This window comes from Balaenoptera ricei, chromosome 13, assembly GCF_028023285.1.
Source record: "Balaenoptera ricei isolate mBalRic1 chromosome 13, mBalRic1.hap2, whole genome shotgun sequence".
In the NCBI taxonomy this organism is placed as follows: domain Eukaryota; kingdom Metazoa; phylum Chordata; class Mammalia; order Artiodactyla; family Balaenopteridae; genus Balaenoptera; species Balaenoptera ricei.
Window position 1 is genome coordinate 39,687,267 of NC_082651.1, and position 18,415 is coordinate 39,705,681.

The 18,415-nt window shown below is 45.6% G+C and overlaps 1 protein-coding gene across 3 annotated transcripts; it reads right to left on the bottom strand.

Annotated features, from left to right (window-relative positions):
- Positions 1–1,193: 1,193 nt before the first annotated feature.
- On the bottom strand, positions 1,194–17,659 carry CCT7 (chaperonin containing TCP1 subunit 7). 3 transcript variants are annotated; one of them, XM_059942947.1, is made up of 13 exons: positions 17,524–17,659; positions 13,494–13,585; positions 12,513–12,666; positions 11,749–11,855; positions 10,248–10,373; positions 9,318–9,370; positions 8,795–8,966; positions 5,434–5,598; positions 4,422–4,610; positions 3,692–3,789; positions 3,172–3,304; positions 2,468–2,674; positions 1,194–1,556 (listed from the first exon to the last, which is right to left on the bottom strand). In XM_059942947.1, exons 3-13 carry the CDS (start codon positions 12,538–12,540, stop codon positions 1,335–1,337), a joined length of 1,500 nt encoding a protein of 499 aa, XP_059798930.1. In that variant the 5' UTR covers positions 12,541–12,666; positions 13,494–13,585; positions 17,524–17,659; the 3' UTR covers positions 1,194–1,334. The 3 variants fall into 3 exon arrangements, with proteins under 3 accessions (XP_059798930.1, XP_059798929.1, XP_059798931.1); XM_059942946.1 differs by lacking the exon at positions 13,494–13,585; XM_059942948.1 differs by lacking the exons at positions 9,318–9,370; positions 11,749–11,855; positions 12,513–12,666; positions 13,494–13,585; positions 17,524–17,659 and having other exon boundaries at positions 10,248–10,309.
- Positions 17,660–18,415: the final 756 nt, after the last annotated feature.

The following is an 18,415-nucleotide window of genomic DNA, read 5'->3' on the forward strand; positions in this document are numbered from 1 at the left end:
GGAGAAGCCATCTTTAAGGGCAACCCCAGCACAAATATAGCAGGAACAGCACACACTTGCCCATCCCCTCACTGGCTTGGTAACCTTAGGATGCTCTGGACAGCCAATCCAACTTTGGCCTGATGGAGACCAGTTCCCCATCACGGTCTGGCTCAACTTTCCCATTTTACAAAATGGGGTTGCCCCACAGATTTGATTACTCAGGTCTTGAAATATTTAAAATCACAAAAAAGAACAGGTGTTTAGGCTTAAACTGTGTGTGGCTCTAGCATCAAACAAGTAGACGAGCACTTATCCCCACAAGGCTTGAGTCAGCTATTACCGTTTTACAGGTAGAACAGCTGAAAAAAATTTACTTACAGACCATCAAGTTAGGAGGGATGCCAAACTCTGAAGTCTGGACCTGCCACCACCCCCATTCTGCTTTTGAGTTCATCTGACTTGGCTGGAACTCAGATTTTTAAAAAAAATCACTTCCCAGATTTAGGGAGCAGAAGCTTCCTATTAATTACAGGTAGCTGCAGGCCAACTCTCAGAACTAGCAATAAACAAGGAGGCAGTTAGACTGCTGATTTTATCTGTGCTGGCCGTTCTAAACTTCCACTGGTCAGAAGAAAGCAGAAAGGACCACTGGTGGCTGAACTGAGAAGACCAGGGTGGCTCCTTCAGCCTCCTCCTCAATGGACTTACTTCTAAGAAGTCACAAGAGTTTAGAAAGGATCTGTCCTCTCTGAAAGATTCCTCCAAAAGCCCTCCACCTCAAGATTTTGAAAAAGAGGGATGAAAAGACTGAGCCAAAAGAATACGGAAGTAGAAGGGGTAGACAAGGTAACGTAATGCATTTAACTCAAACCTAGAGAAACCCTGGGAGCAGAGCCAGGCGAGGCCAGGGCTAAATAAGGTGATGTCAGAAGAAAGGAAGCAACTCCACACCTCCCAGCCACTGCTAGGACTGAGAAAGCAACCAAAGCTAAACTTCCAGACAGGGGCCACTCAGGTGGAGCTCCTCCCCTGGCAGAGTGGACCTACACTCTGCCTAACAATGACTAGAGGCTGTGAAGCACTCAGCCCAAGAAGGATGATGATTTTCTCTTTTCTACCTGTTCGGTGAGTACATATAAAGCTACAATTCTGAGCTGCAGTCAAGACATTTATGAGTAAAACTCCTGTGCCCAAATAATTTGCAAAATGAATTCTAAGTCTTTTAAGTTTTATTTAAATAACCTCCAGTGAGAACAGAGTGGGTCAAATACTACCCCTTCCTCGTAATACCATTTCACCAAGACAGAGTAAGCACAGCCTGCCAGCCACTCCTGTGAGAGCTGGGGTGCCTCTCAATGGGGGTGGCCACGACCTCGGCCCCGGCCAGCAGCTGGGGGGACATCCACTGTTGAGCGAGGGTTCTTGATGGTTTCATCTACGGACACGATAAGGCACGCAGCCTCAGAGGCTGCAGTCAGGGCATTGATCCGCACCATAGCTGGCTCCCACACGAACGCCTCAAAGTTGTCAGCTATGTCCTCATTGTTGATGTCCACACCGTACCACATGCCCCCCTGAAAGAGCAGAAAAAGAGGGAAAGTGACGTGGAACTGCTCTCAAATTTCTTCTTGCACACCCTCTGAACGACTCGGATTGTTAGGAATCTTCAGGCTCTCTGAACCCGCTGGCATCTCCCTGAGGAAGGTGGCATCACAACAGGAGCCTGGAAGCCTCTTCCCGCCCCTCCCCCACCCCCAACCTGAGAAGTGCTGACCACAGAAGACCTCCGGGCCCTCTCCCAGGCAAGCTGCTGGCTTTTAGGGAGGCCCCATCCTCAGGTCACCTGAGGACTGCGTATGTCAAACCAGGCTTCTCAAGAGGAACACTTTCCAATCCCTTATCTCATTTCATCATCTCACTGCTTCCATTAGTCCCGATTTTACAGACAAGGAAATAGACAAAGTGACTTACTTAAAGTTCTAACACAAGTCAGAAATTAAGTCACTCACTAAATGCTGCTGTCACCACACTGAGCATTTAACAGACAGCATTTAAGAAACATCTCTAAATGAGTATTTGCTAAACAGCAGATGAACAAATTAAATTCTCAGAGAGATCACAACTTGGAGGTGGTAGAGCCATGGCCGGACTGCTGTCAGCAGGGCCCTGGAGTGCTTCACCACCAAGGAACCCAGTACACATGGTATGTGCTTCCAGGCAGGAGGCCACAGGGTTCCTTTGGTTCCTCTCACTGCACCGTGAGGAGTGATCAGACTCTTGGAAGAAGCACTGAACAAACCCTGGAACCACCAGTCCCAGCACTGGTCTTTCCTTCTGACCTCAGAGGAGGCAGGCAGTTGGTACTGGGTTTGGTTCCAGCACTATCACCTGGGCTGACCACACAGAGCTTGAGTAAGCACAACACACACTCAGAGTCTAGCCCCGTCCACCCAGTCCCTGGACACGGAGGAGAGGAATAACCCACCTGGGCGTGCCGAGCCCGCAGCTTGTTGAGGATGTTTGTGGCATCAAAGCCAGCGTTGTCACACAGCTGGCGTGGGATAATTTCCAACGCCTTGGCATAGGCCCCAATCAATAGCTGCTGTTTTCCTGGAATGGTCCTTGAGTAATCTCGCAGGTACTTGGAGAGCTCCATCTCAATGGCACCGCCACCAGCCACCACTGAATCATTCTGCAGAGACCAGACCCACCACTAAATGCAAGGGGTCCCCCGGTCTAAGCTCCAGCCATGGCCAAATTGGGCCGTTCAGTCAATAGGCCCTCTAGCCCAGAAAGAGGGCTGGTTCCACATTCCCTCCCTCAGCCCAAGCCCCAGGAAGCCCAGACATGGACCGTGTCTAGCACATCCCAACTTCAATCTGGTGAAGCTTATGGTTTCTGACCATCTTCAAGGTCACCTGTAGCTTGAGGGCACTGGCACAATCCCTGGGATGGCTGACTCCATCAGCTCCACAGCTGCTCACAAGAACAAGTCTTAGCGTTTAAGGCAGCATGACTTATTTTGAGAGACTGAGGCTGTTTCTTTATCATCTGTGAGACAAATCAGGGCCCACATGCCCCACATGGAAGGACAGGTTATACAGGGAAGGAATCACCACACAAATCCAGGGTCTCATCAGCTCAAGAGGCAGAGTGAGCTGTGCAGGCTGGAAGCTCCCAGCCTAGTACCTTGATGGCCCTTCTGACAATCATGATGGCGTCGTGCAGGGACCGCTCTGTCTCCTCCATAAACTGCTCAGCGCCACCACGGAGGATGATAGTACAAGTCTTGGCCTTGGGGCAGCCTTTGAAGAAATTGTACCTACACCCAGGGTCAAATCATACTTGTGAACTCCTTTCTGCTGCCAACCCGCTGTGTTCTAACCTCACCAAGTCCTCCCAACACTCAGCAGCTGCTCTTCTGTTCCTCACTAAGGTTCTCCAAGCCCACCCTTAAAGACATGTTCTTGGGAAGGTCTAGGGCTGTACCACAGGGGCATAAAAGATTGTGGAATCAGACTTCAGACCCAACTTGATCTTCTTCCCTCCCAAATCACTCTATATATCTGAGCTCTTTATGCCCCAAGAGATATAAGACCTCAGAAGAGAAGAGCATGTGCTATACATACACCACACCCCAAAGACGGCAGAAGGCCATCAGGCAAGTCTCGTAAGCTAGGCACACAGGGAGCCCAGGCCTACTGCTCACCTCTCGCCTCCAATCTGGGTCTCTTCAAAGACCTGGCAGCGGCCCAGAACATCTGATGACAGAGCGTTCACACTGGTCTGGATGGAGCCTCCGCAAGCCTGAAGAACACAAGACAACATCATCTAGCAGTGAAGGCTCACACGAGGCCAGAAGTGAGCTTCCTGACCCTTAGTCTTAAAGCCAATTCCCATGTTAGACTGCCATGGTGCCCCGGAGCTCTCCTCACTGGATGACCCACTCTCACCCTTGACCTCCAGGCTCCCTCTGGAAGAGGAGAAAACAAAACAGAACTAAGACACACGAAGGGCAAACAAGCCTGGTTAAAAGGAGATGGTGACCCTTTGTTTCACCCAATACCCCCTCCCCTAAACTAGGGTGCTTTGGGCCCAGCGACTGAAGCCAGGATCAGTGCTTTAGACCTGAAGCATCTTTGGTGAGATGCTCAAGAAGAAAGGGAGGAAACCTGGCCGGAAGCATCCAGACTGGAGTTTAGCCAGCTAATCATAGCCCTACTGCTAGGTTTCCTTACAAATTAGCTTTCCTGACTTGTTTGGTTAGATTAACTCTTGTATACTGAGCATATACACACTGGAACTGGAGTGTTTCATGGCAAAAAGAGTTAAGAAGACAGGTCTAGATTCACATACCAACCACTCCGGTACACCAGGGGTAAGTGAAAACCCCCCTGGGGCCACAAAGACCAAGAAGCAGCCTGTGAAAGTTTGGTTACCATCATTGTCCTCTTCAGGTCCTCCTCCGGCACTCGGCCAGCACAGAACATGTCCCTGTCAGCAAAGTACTGGGTGGCCACGTCCCCAATGGGGAGTTTGGACAAGACGACTTTGGCTCCGGAGTGATGGATCCTCTCTAACTTGTCATAAAGAATGTTCCATTCAGCATCAACAATTGCCTGATAATCCTGAAGAGACACAGAAAAGGATGAGGATGCTTTGGGGTGGAGGTTAGCCTATATGGTATGTTAAAACATAACACACCCCCGCCAAATAAAATATACTGATTTATTTGGGAATTAACAGGGGTAAACAGAATAGCCTCCTCTCAGTCCAAATATACAAGGACCCTATAAGGTAACTTAGGAATCACCTAAAACTTTCAAACACAAAGGCAGAAAGTAACCCCAGGACTGGGAGCTACTCCAGAGCTAGCACTTGCTACGGTGTGAGACATACTTTAGCCCGGCTAAGTTCTAGCTCCTCTGAGGCACTGCACCCATGGAGTTACCAATGACAAGACCCTTTCCCCCAAAGGCCATTCTGTGTTGGGGACACATTTTCCAAGAATACTTGCTTACAGATGGGTGACACTGCTACCTCCAGAGACAGCCTTGGTGATATCAATGTTGGGAGCACACCTGTCCTTGCAACACGGGACCCAGTATAGAAGGGGCAGAGTTCACATCTGCTCAAATAAGAGGAATCAAAATACTGGGCTCACTATATAGCTGAGAGGCCCCTGCAAGCCCCTTCCCTGGGGCCAGAGGATAATATTTCAGCATGTTTGCCCTATCCAAACCTCCTCAGGTCCAGGTCACTGAGAGAGAGCATAGAGTGAGAAAAGAAGTGGGCCCAGTATTTAGACATTAATATTTAGGGGGATAGGAGGAGAAAGGAGCCCATAAGGTACCTGAGAAACAAAGATAAGCCCAAGATGGCCACAAAGGCCCGAGGCTGTGGCCCAGAATGTTGCCCATCTCCATGCCACTGCCAGCTGGTAGGGCCTACCTCAACCGTGTGGACTCTGATTTCCGCATTATCCTTCTCAGCTTTCAGCTCGAGCTCAACATTTAAAAGGGCAATCATTGGATTATGGTACTTTTTGGGTTGCATTTCAAACCCAGCATAAGAGAAAGTCTTCTTGAATGCAACACCAGCTACAAGTTGGGACTCCTGTTTAAAAAAACAAACAGTTCAACAGTTCAGTACTGCCATGAAATGAAATCAAGTTAGTGGTGTGCTGGACTAATAATGCATGTCCATTTCTGTGAACCTGAAGGAGTTAACCATGTTTATGTTTTATTTCACTGTTGTAACAAAGTTTTTCCATCATCCTAAAAGCTAGGAAAAATACAGAACATATTTTGGTTGTGCCTTCCGTATAAGGAAAACCAGTTTGCTTGCAGAGACTAAGCATGGTAAAGGCCTGTTTGGGCTGTTCTCTAAGACTGACTTCCAAAGCAGGTGCCAAGGGATGCACTTTGATCCCAACTCCCCACCTCCCAGTCTTCTACACATACGTACACATACCCCTCCCTACCTGTACTGCACACGAGCACACACATACCTGTGTGCTGTAGCCTAGATGCTTCCTCTTTCCAGATGAAAACAAAAGATCCTAAGCGTCAGAAATTTCCTGCGGTTCCCAAGCTATCATTGTGGCTACTCCCATCTTGATCCCTCAAAATATGAACTACTACCACTTGTTCCATAACAGAGCTTGCTGTGGGGCGGATTTAACAGCAGGGCATAATAGAAAGCATGCTACACTTGGGAGTGGCTTCAGTAGTATCAGAAGGCAGGTTCAAATCTCAGATCTCTTTCTTACTAAAAAACCTAGTCATTTCCCACTCCGTAAAGAAGGGTGTATTCAGTAAGTGAAGTAAGTCAGAAAGAGAAAGACAAATACCATACGATATCACTTACATGTGGAATCTAAAATATGACACAAACGAACTCATCTATGAAACAGAAACACTCACAGAAACAGACTTGTGGCTGCCAAGGGATGGGGGCGATGGACTGGGAATTTGGGATTAGCAGATGCAAACTATTATATATATAGTGGATAAACAACAAGGTCCTACTATATAGCACAGGAAACTATATCCAGTATCCCGTGGTAAACCATAACGGAAAAGAGTATGAAAAAGAATATATACATATATATGTATAACTGAATCACTTTGTTGTACAGCAGAAATTAACACAACACTGTAAATCAACTATACGTCAAAAAAATAAATCTTTTAAAATAGTGTATTCAGTTCAACGACCTATATGTTCTCTGCCACTGCTAATCTACAATCCTAGCCTATAATACTGTAGCCTATCAGTGAAACAAATTCCTACATCATTCAAATCCACAGCCTCCTAAAGGGGGTGATGCCTGAGCTGACTCAAGATGGATGAGCAGAAATTAGTCAAACAGAAAAAAGAAAGAGATGTTCCCAAGAGACAGAGGCAGTGTGGTGCAATCAGGGGATGAAAAGCTACCTGCAGTTGCTGGAATACAAAACAAGAGGGCAGGGACCAGTTTAGGAGAATCTTAAAGGCTCTGCTAAGGCCTGACTCTTATCCTGTACACAATGTGGAACCCCAATATGCTTTACACACAGAGTGTAAACTGGGGAACTTCACGCTGCAACAAAAAATAGAATGGACTTAGGGGATGCAAGACTGGAGGAAGAGTGACCACTACCAGGACAATGGTCTAGTAAAAGAGACAGACTTAAGAAACAACAAATTGGTAGGTAAAATGAAACAACAGTGATCAACAGGTTGTGGGGAATTGGAAATATTTTTAAGGATGACCCTAGGCTTCTGGGTTGAGTGACTGAATAGTGGTGGTGATACCAGCTATGTCAAGGAATACAGAAAATATTACAGGTCTGGAGGACAACATAATGAGTGCAGTAGCAGTGAGATCCAGGAATGTGAAGCTCGAGAGAGCTAAGGGCTGAAGATATAGATCAGGAAGTTTTCAGTTAATCCTGAGAGTAAGTAAATAATTACTACCACCATTTACTGAATTGTGTGTGTCAAGTATTGTGTTAAGGGTTTTACATGCATTTAAGAGATGTGGGACAGTCTGAAGAACATATGTGTGGCCTGGAGCCCCTGGCTCTCTCGCCAGATAAGATTATTAGTTCTGATCCCTAGTTTAGTGAATGCCAATCTAATCTCAAGGGTTTACGGAAATAGGAAGGCCCAGGAGAAAGTGGAATGTTGCTACCAAAGCAGTGTGTAAAGACAAAGTCGGCAAGCCATGATGCAAAGAATGGGCGGAAACATGAGTGGTAGTGGGGGCTGAAGATGGGGAATAGCTCAGATGACCTCCAGATTCCTCACAGCTTTATTATATAAAAAGAACCTCATCCCACTGACATGTGCCATGACAGGAGGAAGAGGAGGGAGGTGGACAGAATGAAAATGCAATTTGCAATTTGGAGGGGTAGAAGTCCCTCCAAAGACTTCAAAGAACAAGGGCCAGGAAATAATATTTCAAGCAGGTCTTGTCCTGTCCAAATCACCTCAGGCTGAGGTCACCAAGGAAGAGTAAAGTAAGAAGTAGAGCAGGCCAAAGACTAGAAAAGGTCCAACATGGAGACACCAACATCAAAGAAGGTTTCCAGACAGATACTTGTGTGTTAAAAAAGAACAAAGTTATAGTTATGCTGTGCAATATAGTGGCCACTAGCCAACATGTCTCTATTTAAATTTAAATAAGTGAAAAAATATGTTAAGTAGACAAAAGCAAGTTGCAGAACACTATGTATTACAACTGAGCATTTGTTTAAGAAAACAGTATTTACATTTGCACTTATAGATGCAGAGTACTTCTGGAAGGATGGGGACACGGACGGACGGGGACACACACACACACACACACACAAACAGTGGCTGTATCCGGGGCAGGAGTGGTGTAGGGAACATTTGTTTTTTCCTTTAGGAATTCTATACAGTTTGAATTATGTATTATCTATTCAAAATAAATGAATAAAAGAAGGGAGAGGTTGGCCGTATCACTTGGAGAAGAATGGACTGAAATGTACTTCTCATATTTATTGAGGGTTTTAGATGATTTATCAGAGCTAGTCCTATCCCCCTCCCACATTAACAATGAGATTCTTAAAATCAGCCAGTTCAATCTTCCATTCTGCCGACAAGTAAATATAGGTCTGCAGAGGTTACAAAATGCACCTACAGGAGAAGCCTGTAGCAGCAGTATGGGGAACAGCTCCAGTCTGCCTTCCAGCCCAACATGCATTCTCTCTGTTCCTGTACCGTGTGCTCTCCTCCTACACCAAGCTGTCTGAAGGGTCAATGCGAAAGCAAGAGCCTCCTAGGGAGGCCACGGCAGGCTCACCTCTAGGGCTCCACCCTGAACCTTCTTGATTCCAATCATCTTAAGCTGCAGCAAGTCATCGAGCATCATCACCGCATCCACCACCATCTTAGCGAAGAAGGCTTTCTGCTGGGAGATCAGCTTGGAGCTCAGAGCAGTCACGGCACATTTCTCTAGCAGCTTCCTCTGCTCGCTGGGACACAAGGGTGGGACTTGCATCAGGCCTTGAAAGCCCCTCTTACCTGACTCTACTGCAATGTGGAGACAGTTTCTGTTCTAGTCTCTAAACTCAGCCCTCAACAATTTCACCTTCTGTATCTTTAGGGCAGATTATCAGTGACAGGCGGTGACTGCAATCAAAGACGTTATGAGTGATAGCTTTTAAACTACAACCTACAGCCTCTCTTGTAATGCATGGGCTGGGGCACAGCCAGAGGTCTAGCAAGAGCCAAACAGCCCCAGGCCATGCAGGGATTCCACATGCTTCTGCATTCAATTTGGTCAGGGGAAGTCAAGGTTCTGACAAAGCTCACTGCAAACTTACACTTTATCTTCCTTCTTCACAGTCACAGCGATCTCTTTGATCTTGTTAACTGCCTGCCAAGAACAGAAGCTGGGTGAGTATCTCAGGCTAAAAACAAACCGGAGAAGTGGATCCCAATAGCTCCTGCTAGCCCCTAATCCGTTTGCTCCCAAATCTCAAGCATTTCTACTCTACAGCTGAAACAACATTTCTAAGTCTTGTAGCTGCCCAGAAAAATATAAATCTCTATAGTTTAGAAAATGCCCAAAGTTAGAAATGTAGAGTAGGTATAGTTCTGAAGAATCATCAGGGTACATCAGGATTCAGCTCTGGATCTGCAGGTAACACACTAAAACAAATGAATGGAAACACACTATGACACTAAATTAGGCCAAATTTTCTGGCTTACAAACAGCACCTGTGACAACTTCTAGCACTTTATATGTTAATTAGGTATGTTATATAATATACGATACACATATTTGTATGTTAAACATGGTATCTTTTCAAAGCCATCTTTTTCAAAAGATATCCGTTCATACTTACTTCTCATGTATGATTTCATTTTAATGCCACCACCCCAAAACAGAGATAGTAAAGAGACAAAGTAAGGCACAGAGGAACTGACTTACCCCAGGTTACAGAATGAAAGTCAAAGGTCAATAAAAGCAAGGTCTCAAGATGTGCCATGATGAAGTACTTGATAAAAACAAAAATAGCTCTCACCAAGAGCTTATTATCATAGTCTATCAGGAAAACTGAGGCTTAAAGAGATTAAGTAATATACCTAGTCAAAAGCTACTGAATGGTAGAACTGAGATTCCTAGGCAGTAGAATTCAGAAAATGTCCAAAGAACCTTGTTCCCAGTCCCTCCACACCCCAATAAAGATAGTATCCTAAGAGAAATACAAAGGTGCACAAAGCGCCCAAGTTCACCAGCACTCCCATACCAACTGAGTGGCAGTGCGGAAAGCTCGGATGATGATCTGTGGGTGCAAACCTTCCTCCACATAGGGTTTCACCTGCTTCAGAAACTCTGCAGCCAGCAGGGTCACTGAGGTGGTGCCATCACCGACCTGGAAGAGGATGACAGTAAATTCACGTTTTCTCACGTTCAGGGATAAAGCCCCAAAACTCCACTTTTTAAGCAATCTACCCATTTAAACTGGGGACTGTTTAAATGGATATTAAGCCTTTTCTGGGAAGCACAGCTTTTTGCAACAAGTAGAAGAAAGGTGTTGGTGGATAGGTATTCACCCCATCTAATGGTCCTGGGCCACAAAATTAATTCCCCAGCCAGGCCATTCTCCAAAGAGGGCTGATTTGGACAAATTTCCCCAGACTATGAAATCATATATGTATATTAGCCAAGAACTTATTTATTACGGACAAGGTACTATGATAAGTAAGACAGTTCCAGAGATGCTTATAATACAATGCTCACATGTCACAAATAACCACAGTAGCAAGAGATATGAGATAAATATTCTTTAAGGAGCACAAAATACTACAGGAGTTTACAAAACAAACCTCTAAGGACCAGCTAAGGTCCTTTTTATTTTAAACACTATTCGGAATTAGCAGATCACTAGTCTGCTAATCTTTCTTACATGGCTATTTTCTATGATAGGATCTAAACCTTATTTTTAATGAAGGAGAAAAAGAATAAGAGCTTTCTCTCTCTCTCTCTTTTTTTTAAGAATAAGAGCTTTTAAAAAAACTGGCTAACTTCTGATTTAGAAGATACTTATTTTTTACTCACTTATGTCCACTGTATAATATAAGGGACTTCAGGGAGAAAAAAAGGTTACTGTGGCGAAGGGTTTAAGCTGCCAAATTCCTGGACAGAAAGGTATTCCTTTGTTGAAAATATTAACCAATCAAATCTAGACTCTTCTCACTTTAATTTTATATAAGCCATACTGTTTTATAGGCTACTGGGTCCTAACAGACCTTTTGATATAACTTCAGGACATATCTGTAATACTCTGATATGCAAACTTGTCTCTCTCAACATTTATTATCAAGACTCCAGTGTCAGAAATGGTCTTTAAAAAGGCAGACGAGTTAATGTCACTGACTTGCACACATTAAGATGGTAAATTTTATGCTAAGTATATTTTACCATCATAAAAAAATTTTCTTTTAAAAAGAAAGGTAAACTGGAAACAGTCTCCAGCCCCATCTTATACGGCAACCAACAGATGAGAGGTTAAATTATTTACCGAGCAATTCAAATGAATGACAGCACACAGGCCTGATCTTAAGATCTCAGCCACACAGTGGAAGAGCAGGAATATTAAAAGACTATTAATTCCACCTAAATATTTTCCCAAGCAATTACTTGTGAAATTATAATTTTAGACATAAAATCAAAATTTTTAAAGAAAGGACAGCAAAGGAGCAAGCAGGCATGTGTTTCACTGAAACACATAGGCTTGATTTTCCTACCTCAGCATCTTGGGATTTGGCAATGTCCACTAAAGTCTTTGCTGCAGGATGGACAACATCAAGGAGTTTCAGAATTGTGGCCCCATCATTAGAAATTGTTGCTTTGCCTTAAAAGGAACAAACACAAAGTAAAAATGTAAAGCCCTTTTCTTAAATTCTGTCTTCTAGTTGGACTTGGAGCCCATATACACATTATTGGGATGGGACAGAGGGGCTCATGGTGGGAATGAACTGATCTTTTTACAGAGTTAGCTCTGTGCGAAAAGGGCCACCTAAAATCACACATTCCAAAGACCATGAACTCCTGATTTTCCTTGAAATGAAAAAATGAGCAAATGTGCAAAGAGCACACCTCTACTGGATGTAGAAAACATTTTTAAAAATAAGAATAAATAATCATTTAGATATTCTTAACAGTTGATACCCTAGTATTTCACTTGTAAATTAATACACTAAAACATAAGGGGGAATTTGTCTTGGCAACATGATACAATGGAAGTGACCACAGGCAACTCCGGAAGGTTCTATAGTGTTTCTAGGCTAAATCTCTCTACAAAGCAACAGGCTCCTGAGCCGGGATTCTCCCATATATTCCCAGGGGGCTCAGCATTCAGGACAATGTCTGAAAAGAAACTGCTTCACAGTGAGCAATCCTTCAGAGATCTTCAGAGCACTGAGATTTCTAATGCCAACCTCTGCTAGCCCCAAACACTCTGGGGGAGCCTCCTCTTCTGCAACTGGCCTGAGGAACTCTGCAGACTTACCTCGGCCATCCACAATGAGCTTGTCCATACCACGGGGGCCCAGGGTAGTTCTTACAGCCTCAGCAATCACCTGGCAGGCACTGATGTTACTTACAAGCTGGGGGATGCCTTGGGAGCTATCAGTCCCCTCTTTCAACAGGATAACTGGTGTGGGCTAGAGAAGAAAGAGCAATTGAATGTTTTTTTTTTGTTTTTGAAAAATAATCATTCATTACATAAGACTTAAGGAGGGAGAGGAAAAATGCTCTCATCTCCCCAGTAACAGAAATACCTGGAGGCCCTTTTAAACCACATTCCTCCAATGTCCATCCACTATATCCATTCCTTAAACTGCCTCTACCTCCAGAGATAGCATACTTGCAGGTGTGCCAGAAAATGGTTTGAGAAGCACTGATTTAGTCAAAAAGAACAAATCAAAGAATGTGTTCTCCAGTGCCCAAATGCATAAGCATAGCCCTTTCAACTGCTGACCTTATTCCCTGTTTTAAGGAATTAGGCCACGCTCAGTGTTCACCCTCCAGCAAACATCCATTTATCTGCATTAGAGCTTAATCGTAGAGAAGTATATGGGGCACTGATGCAAAACATAAGGTGCTAACAGCTTCAGATGTTGTCCTGGAGATGCCCAGGCAGACAGCTTTACCAATGATGTATAGCTGGAGTGTAGAGAAATGGCTAGGCAGAGAAACAAATGGCACCTTTGTCCGCCTCACAAAATGACAACAAATCTAATTTGCACAGCAATGTTTCCCTCTCTCATGCTGGTTCCATAAAGCCTCCTTGTGACTAATCTCCAACCAGATACCCTAAACAAGTTTTTCTCTATTTTGCATTGGTCTCCAGAACAGTCACTGTTCTCGCAGAGGCTTAATCTGTGGAACTGCTTTAGAAACTCTGGGAAGACAGGGATATCTGCTTATTTTAAAGCGCCTGCTGAGGTACCTTTGCTCCAGTGACCATTAGCAGACAGTAATTCCTTACCTTAGCACACAAGACTGCTTCCTCTCTGCATCCAAGGCTGTGCCTTCAGAGATGAGCTCATGAACCAGGCCCAGTCTTCCCTGCATTTGTGACTTATTTTATGTGTGTAAAACAAATTAAGGATAAATACCGTTGCAACATTTTTGCTATGTTAGTTACGCGTGTGCTATTACGCTATGCTTTGAAATTTATTTTTTCCTGTGGATTGCAATATAAAGTTTGAAAATCACTGCCCATGTCCACTCCTAGGGGGTACTTCAGGTGTCCGAGCAGGGAAGGCATAGGAAAGCACAGGGCTTTCTCAGCCCAACAAAAAGGAACCAGGAATTCACACCCTACAAAGTCGAGCAACCCATGAGGCTGACTCCACATTAACTGAGCAGTTTCTTTAAAAATTCGACTCCTTTGGCCAGTGTAGCTGGAGGGTAGTGAGTAAGTGGAAGACTGGAATCAGGCTGAAGAAGCAGGCAGGAACCAGGTCACTACTCACTTATAGACTATCGTTAAGTTTAGATTTTAGTCCTACAAAGAAGGGAAGCCCTGGAAAGGCTTTTAGCAGAGGAATGGCATAGTCTAATTTACATTGGGAAAAACCCAAAAAACAACTATAGAAAATGGGTAAGAAGAGGCAAGATATAATGTGCAAATGCATAAAAACAGGCTGGAAAAATGTACAACAAACTCTAATGAGTAAGAGTGGTAAGTAAAAAAGTTTTGACACTTGGATATTTTGTTTTGTTTCAACTTTTTCTAACAAACATATCACACATTACTTTTTTTTTAAAGAATACTGGAAGGAAAATTCCTTCCTTTTCATGGTAGTATCCCAGGTTTAGTGGCAAGAAATGGCTTCTCCATACTCTCAGCCTTCCTTCAGGTTCCTCACAAGGAAAGCTGTGTCCCCCAAAAGGCCCCACCTTCTCCCAGTCCTGCTATAAATCATTCCTCAGGGCAACCTCAAGTCACCTCTGGTCCAACCCTGCCCCGGATGAAGCCTTAGGTTTTAAATCAAAAACCAACTTGAGTCTTAATCCCTTCCTATTTCCTTCGACAGATTCTTTCACCTCTCCAAGGCTAACTTATCCAATGTTTTTATAAACTTTTTCTCCCTCTACCTCCAAATTGTAACCCCACCAACAAGAGCCACACTGCCCCGTTCTACCAAAACCACTTTCTTTCCACTAGGCCAGCAACTCCTCAGAGCCTCCATTCTTCCAAGTTTTCTCAACAGCCGTTAACATGAGCATTGGGAACAGGGGATCCCAACACTCTCTCTGCTCCTTCTTGAGCATAATGTTTATATTGCCATCCATCTTAAAGTACAAGCTTCCCAAAGGTAAGGAGTACACTAATCTCAATGTGCAGAATGCCTAGATTTGGTCACATACAAAGCAATATACAGAAGCTTTTGGTGCTGAAAATTCAACTGTTACATATCAACTGACCCTTGAAGAGCATGGGTTTGAACTGTGTGGCTCCATTTATACCTGGATGTTTTTTCAATAGTAAATACTACAGTGTTACACTATCTGAGGTTGGTTGAATCCTCGGATACAGAGGAACCCCGGATATGGAGGGCTGACTAAATCATATGCAAATTTTCAACTGAGCGGCGTCAGGTCCCCTAACCCCCGAGCTCTTCAAGGGTCAACTACACTTGAAAATGCTTTATACAAGCCGTGAAATAAGGTAGCAGTCAGTTATTTTTGGAAAAGCATCGGCAGCATGGTGATACTAAATTCACTGAAAATTCTTAAGTACAAAGCAAAGAGGCCTTGGAAGCAGCTCACCACGTTGTCCCCAAGTTCCCTATGCTTTAAAGGCCCTACAGAAATGGCAGGCTGGGTACAGAGATCATTTAAGGAGGGAAAGGTGGCAGGGCTGGATTGAGCCAAGCCAGGTCAATCAGGATGGGTCCTCTTCTATCCGTTTCAGGGGGGCAAGCACTACTATGGAAAGCCCAGCTTCTGTCCCTAAGTTACTTTCCAACGGCATTTTTACTCAAGTAAAGAAACAACAGCAGAATCCAGTAATCTGCCAAGGGTATCATGGAAGGCTTGGTAATTTCAGCTTAATAGTCTTCTTCTTCATCCTCCTTAAAAACTTTTATTAAGCATTATTAAGCTTGATGCTCTATAAAACAACAGGTGTTCATATGCTAAGGCATGTAGTTCTCAATACCACAAAGGCAAGCATACATTCTGTACGGCTGTACCAAAGACTGAGCTTTCTGGGGAACCCTTTTACCTCTCTTTCAACCACAGAAGGCTTCCAGAATATCAGGTACCAATTCAATAACAGCAAGGAGAATTCTTGGTGACTGAAGTTTCACACACCAAAAGGAGAGCTATAAATGGTCAATACAGCAAAGAAACAGAACAGACGTCAGTTCAGGAAAAACCCAAGGTGGTGGTCTGGAGCCTCTTGGTGAAGGGTTTTATCACCAGTCAGAAGAATCTTGGTTCTGATCCCCAGTTCTTTAAAGGCCAACCAAAACTCTTATGGTAGCCTTGGCAGGAAGGTGGATTACAAGGACGAAAGGGCAAGCAACCACCTAGCAGACTAGCTAACATGCTGAGTGTTACTACCTGATGGGCACTTCATACGTATTCATTCATTTAATCCTCTTTAACAGACTGAGGGCCAGAAATGTAACACCATGCTCAAAGTCACACACCTAGTAAGTGGCAGAGCTAGTTACGAACCTAGGCATTCAGTGTAGCTCCAGAGCCCTTACTCTCCACTGCTCTACTATGCTGCCTCTGCACACAAGATGAAGATGACTTCAGGAATAGTAACGTTGAAGATGGACTGAAAAAGGCAGTACTGGAGGTATGAAAGGGAGAGGGAATACAGATTAGTGCCAGGTTCCTTCTATCTTGGGTACAGGCGGGATTCACAGGGCATGTGGCCATAATGAACACCTCATAAGTGTCAGTTTGACATCTACTAGGTCAGCGATAAGCTGAGGAAGCAGGAAAAGAACAGAGAACTGAGTTGGACTGGTAGGCTAGAATGAACGAGTGAACTGCCAAGTGCACAGGGAGCAGTATCTTAGGGTTTTGCTTCAAACACTTAAAAGCTGACCCTGTTCAACAGCAACTCAGGAGATGCCACCGAGGTGCTTTGGGACCCACGTAAGGTTTCTGCAGCTCTGAGATGGAAAAAGGGACGCCGTGGAAGCGGGGAGGGGAGGAGGGCTACAGAGACACTCCAGGATTCACCAACCTCCCTAACTTAAGAAAACGAGAACCAGAGTTAGGTGGCCAACTAGAAAAGCCGCCTAATGTCACATCTGGAGGCGCAGACAGGGTCGGAGTCAGAGGCCGGGTCTTCCCACCTCTGATGCAGTGTCCCCATCTGCCCTACCTATTCTCCTGGCTGAAGAGTTGGACCTCCGACAACCAGCGGAGCCTGGTACATTCAGGTACATTATTTAAATGTAATAAATATGTGTTTACTTTATGAATGAGTGAGTTAATTAAAGTACGAGCGGAGAGGTCTGTTTCCATTTACGCAGCAAGTGAGCGACCATAGTTGAGACCTTGGGCTCGGCCCAACATAAGGTCCCCATGCTGCCTCTGCAGGTTCTAGGAAGCACCCGCTTCACATCCGCATTTTCCAGGGCAGCCAGAGCTTCCAAGTCTGGCCCTCGACCGCGTATGCACGCTCAACCCGCAGTCATTTAACCCATGTCATGATTATGGGGGCTCAGAAAACCGGGTGGCCGATGCGGGTTCGCGGCCCCGAAGCACCCTGGGATTCGTAATCCCCAGCCGGCCAGACCAGAGCCTCCTCTTGAACCCCACACAACCCTCGCCGAGGGCCCCTGCTCCGTGCCCGGGCCCACCAGGCGGCGGCGGGCCGGGATCACCCACAGACAGGGCTCGGGGGAAGGACCGAGGCAGTAGGCTGGCGGCGGGTGGGCGGGTGGGGGTGGGGGGGTCCTACTGTACCGGCCCCGGCCAGGCGGCGCCAGCTACCGACCAGATGGCAGCGGATGGAGCCAGATGCGCAAGACACCACTCACCATCATCTTGGAAGCCTATTCAGCGGCCCGGTACTCCTCTTCTCTGCGCCCGGGCCGCCCAGCAACCCCACAATGCTCCGCGCCAGAGAAACCCCCAGAAGCTTCGCCAAGTCTTTGGACCGGGAGAGGAAGGGGATGGGCCACTTCCGCCACTCTATGGTTCGCTACCACAGAGTCGGCGTGGCTAGAAGGGCCAGAGGCTGGGCCTCCGCTGGCGCTCTTACGATAAGCAGTGGTTAAGGAACAGTTGCCGGTTTTCGATGGTGCCCTTCTTTTTGAGCATGTAGGATCCTTGCTTGGCCCGCGTCACCCACTAACTCTAATTCCATTTCCCTTCTCCCCTCAAACGCCAGCCCAAGGAATGCAATAAACGCAAGTATTTATTGAACGCTGACTGCGAAACAGGCTTTTGCTAAGTAAGCATTTGACGTGAGCTCATTTAACCCTCACAACGCTATCGCGATGGTACTGAAATCATGACCAATTTACAGATGAGAGAACTGAGGCTGTGAGGTTAGGTGTCCAAAATCACAGTTGTACAGTAAATGGTAGGTAAACAGGCGCGGGCACCTGGCCCCAATGCTCGTTTTCTGGCTGGGCACTGGGCAGAGCTTCGAGGGTCGTGTACATCAGTCTATGTCCCCAGAGCCTACTGACTATGAGAGCGCAAGCGCGGGTGGAACTAGGCGGGGATCGCCGGAGACCACCTGGGCGCTAGACGAATGCCTTCCCAAAGAGGGGATGGGAAGGAGGAAAGCACAACTAGGGGAAGGTAAATCGTCGTCTTGCGAAGCGGCCACAGGAAGGATCCGGCCGAGACCGCACGAGCTGATTGGCCAAGACTTTCGGCGGCTGAGGCGAGTCCTGCGGATCTCCCACCTGCAGTTCTCCC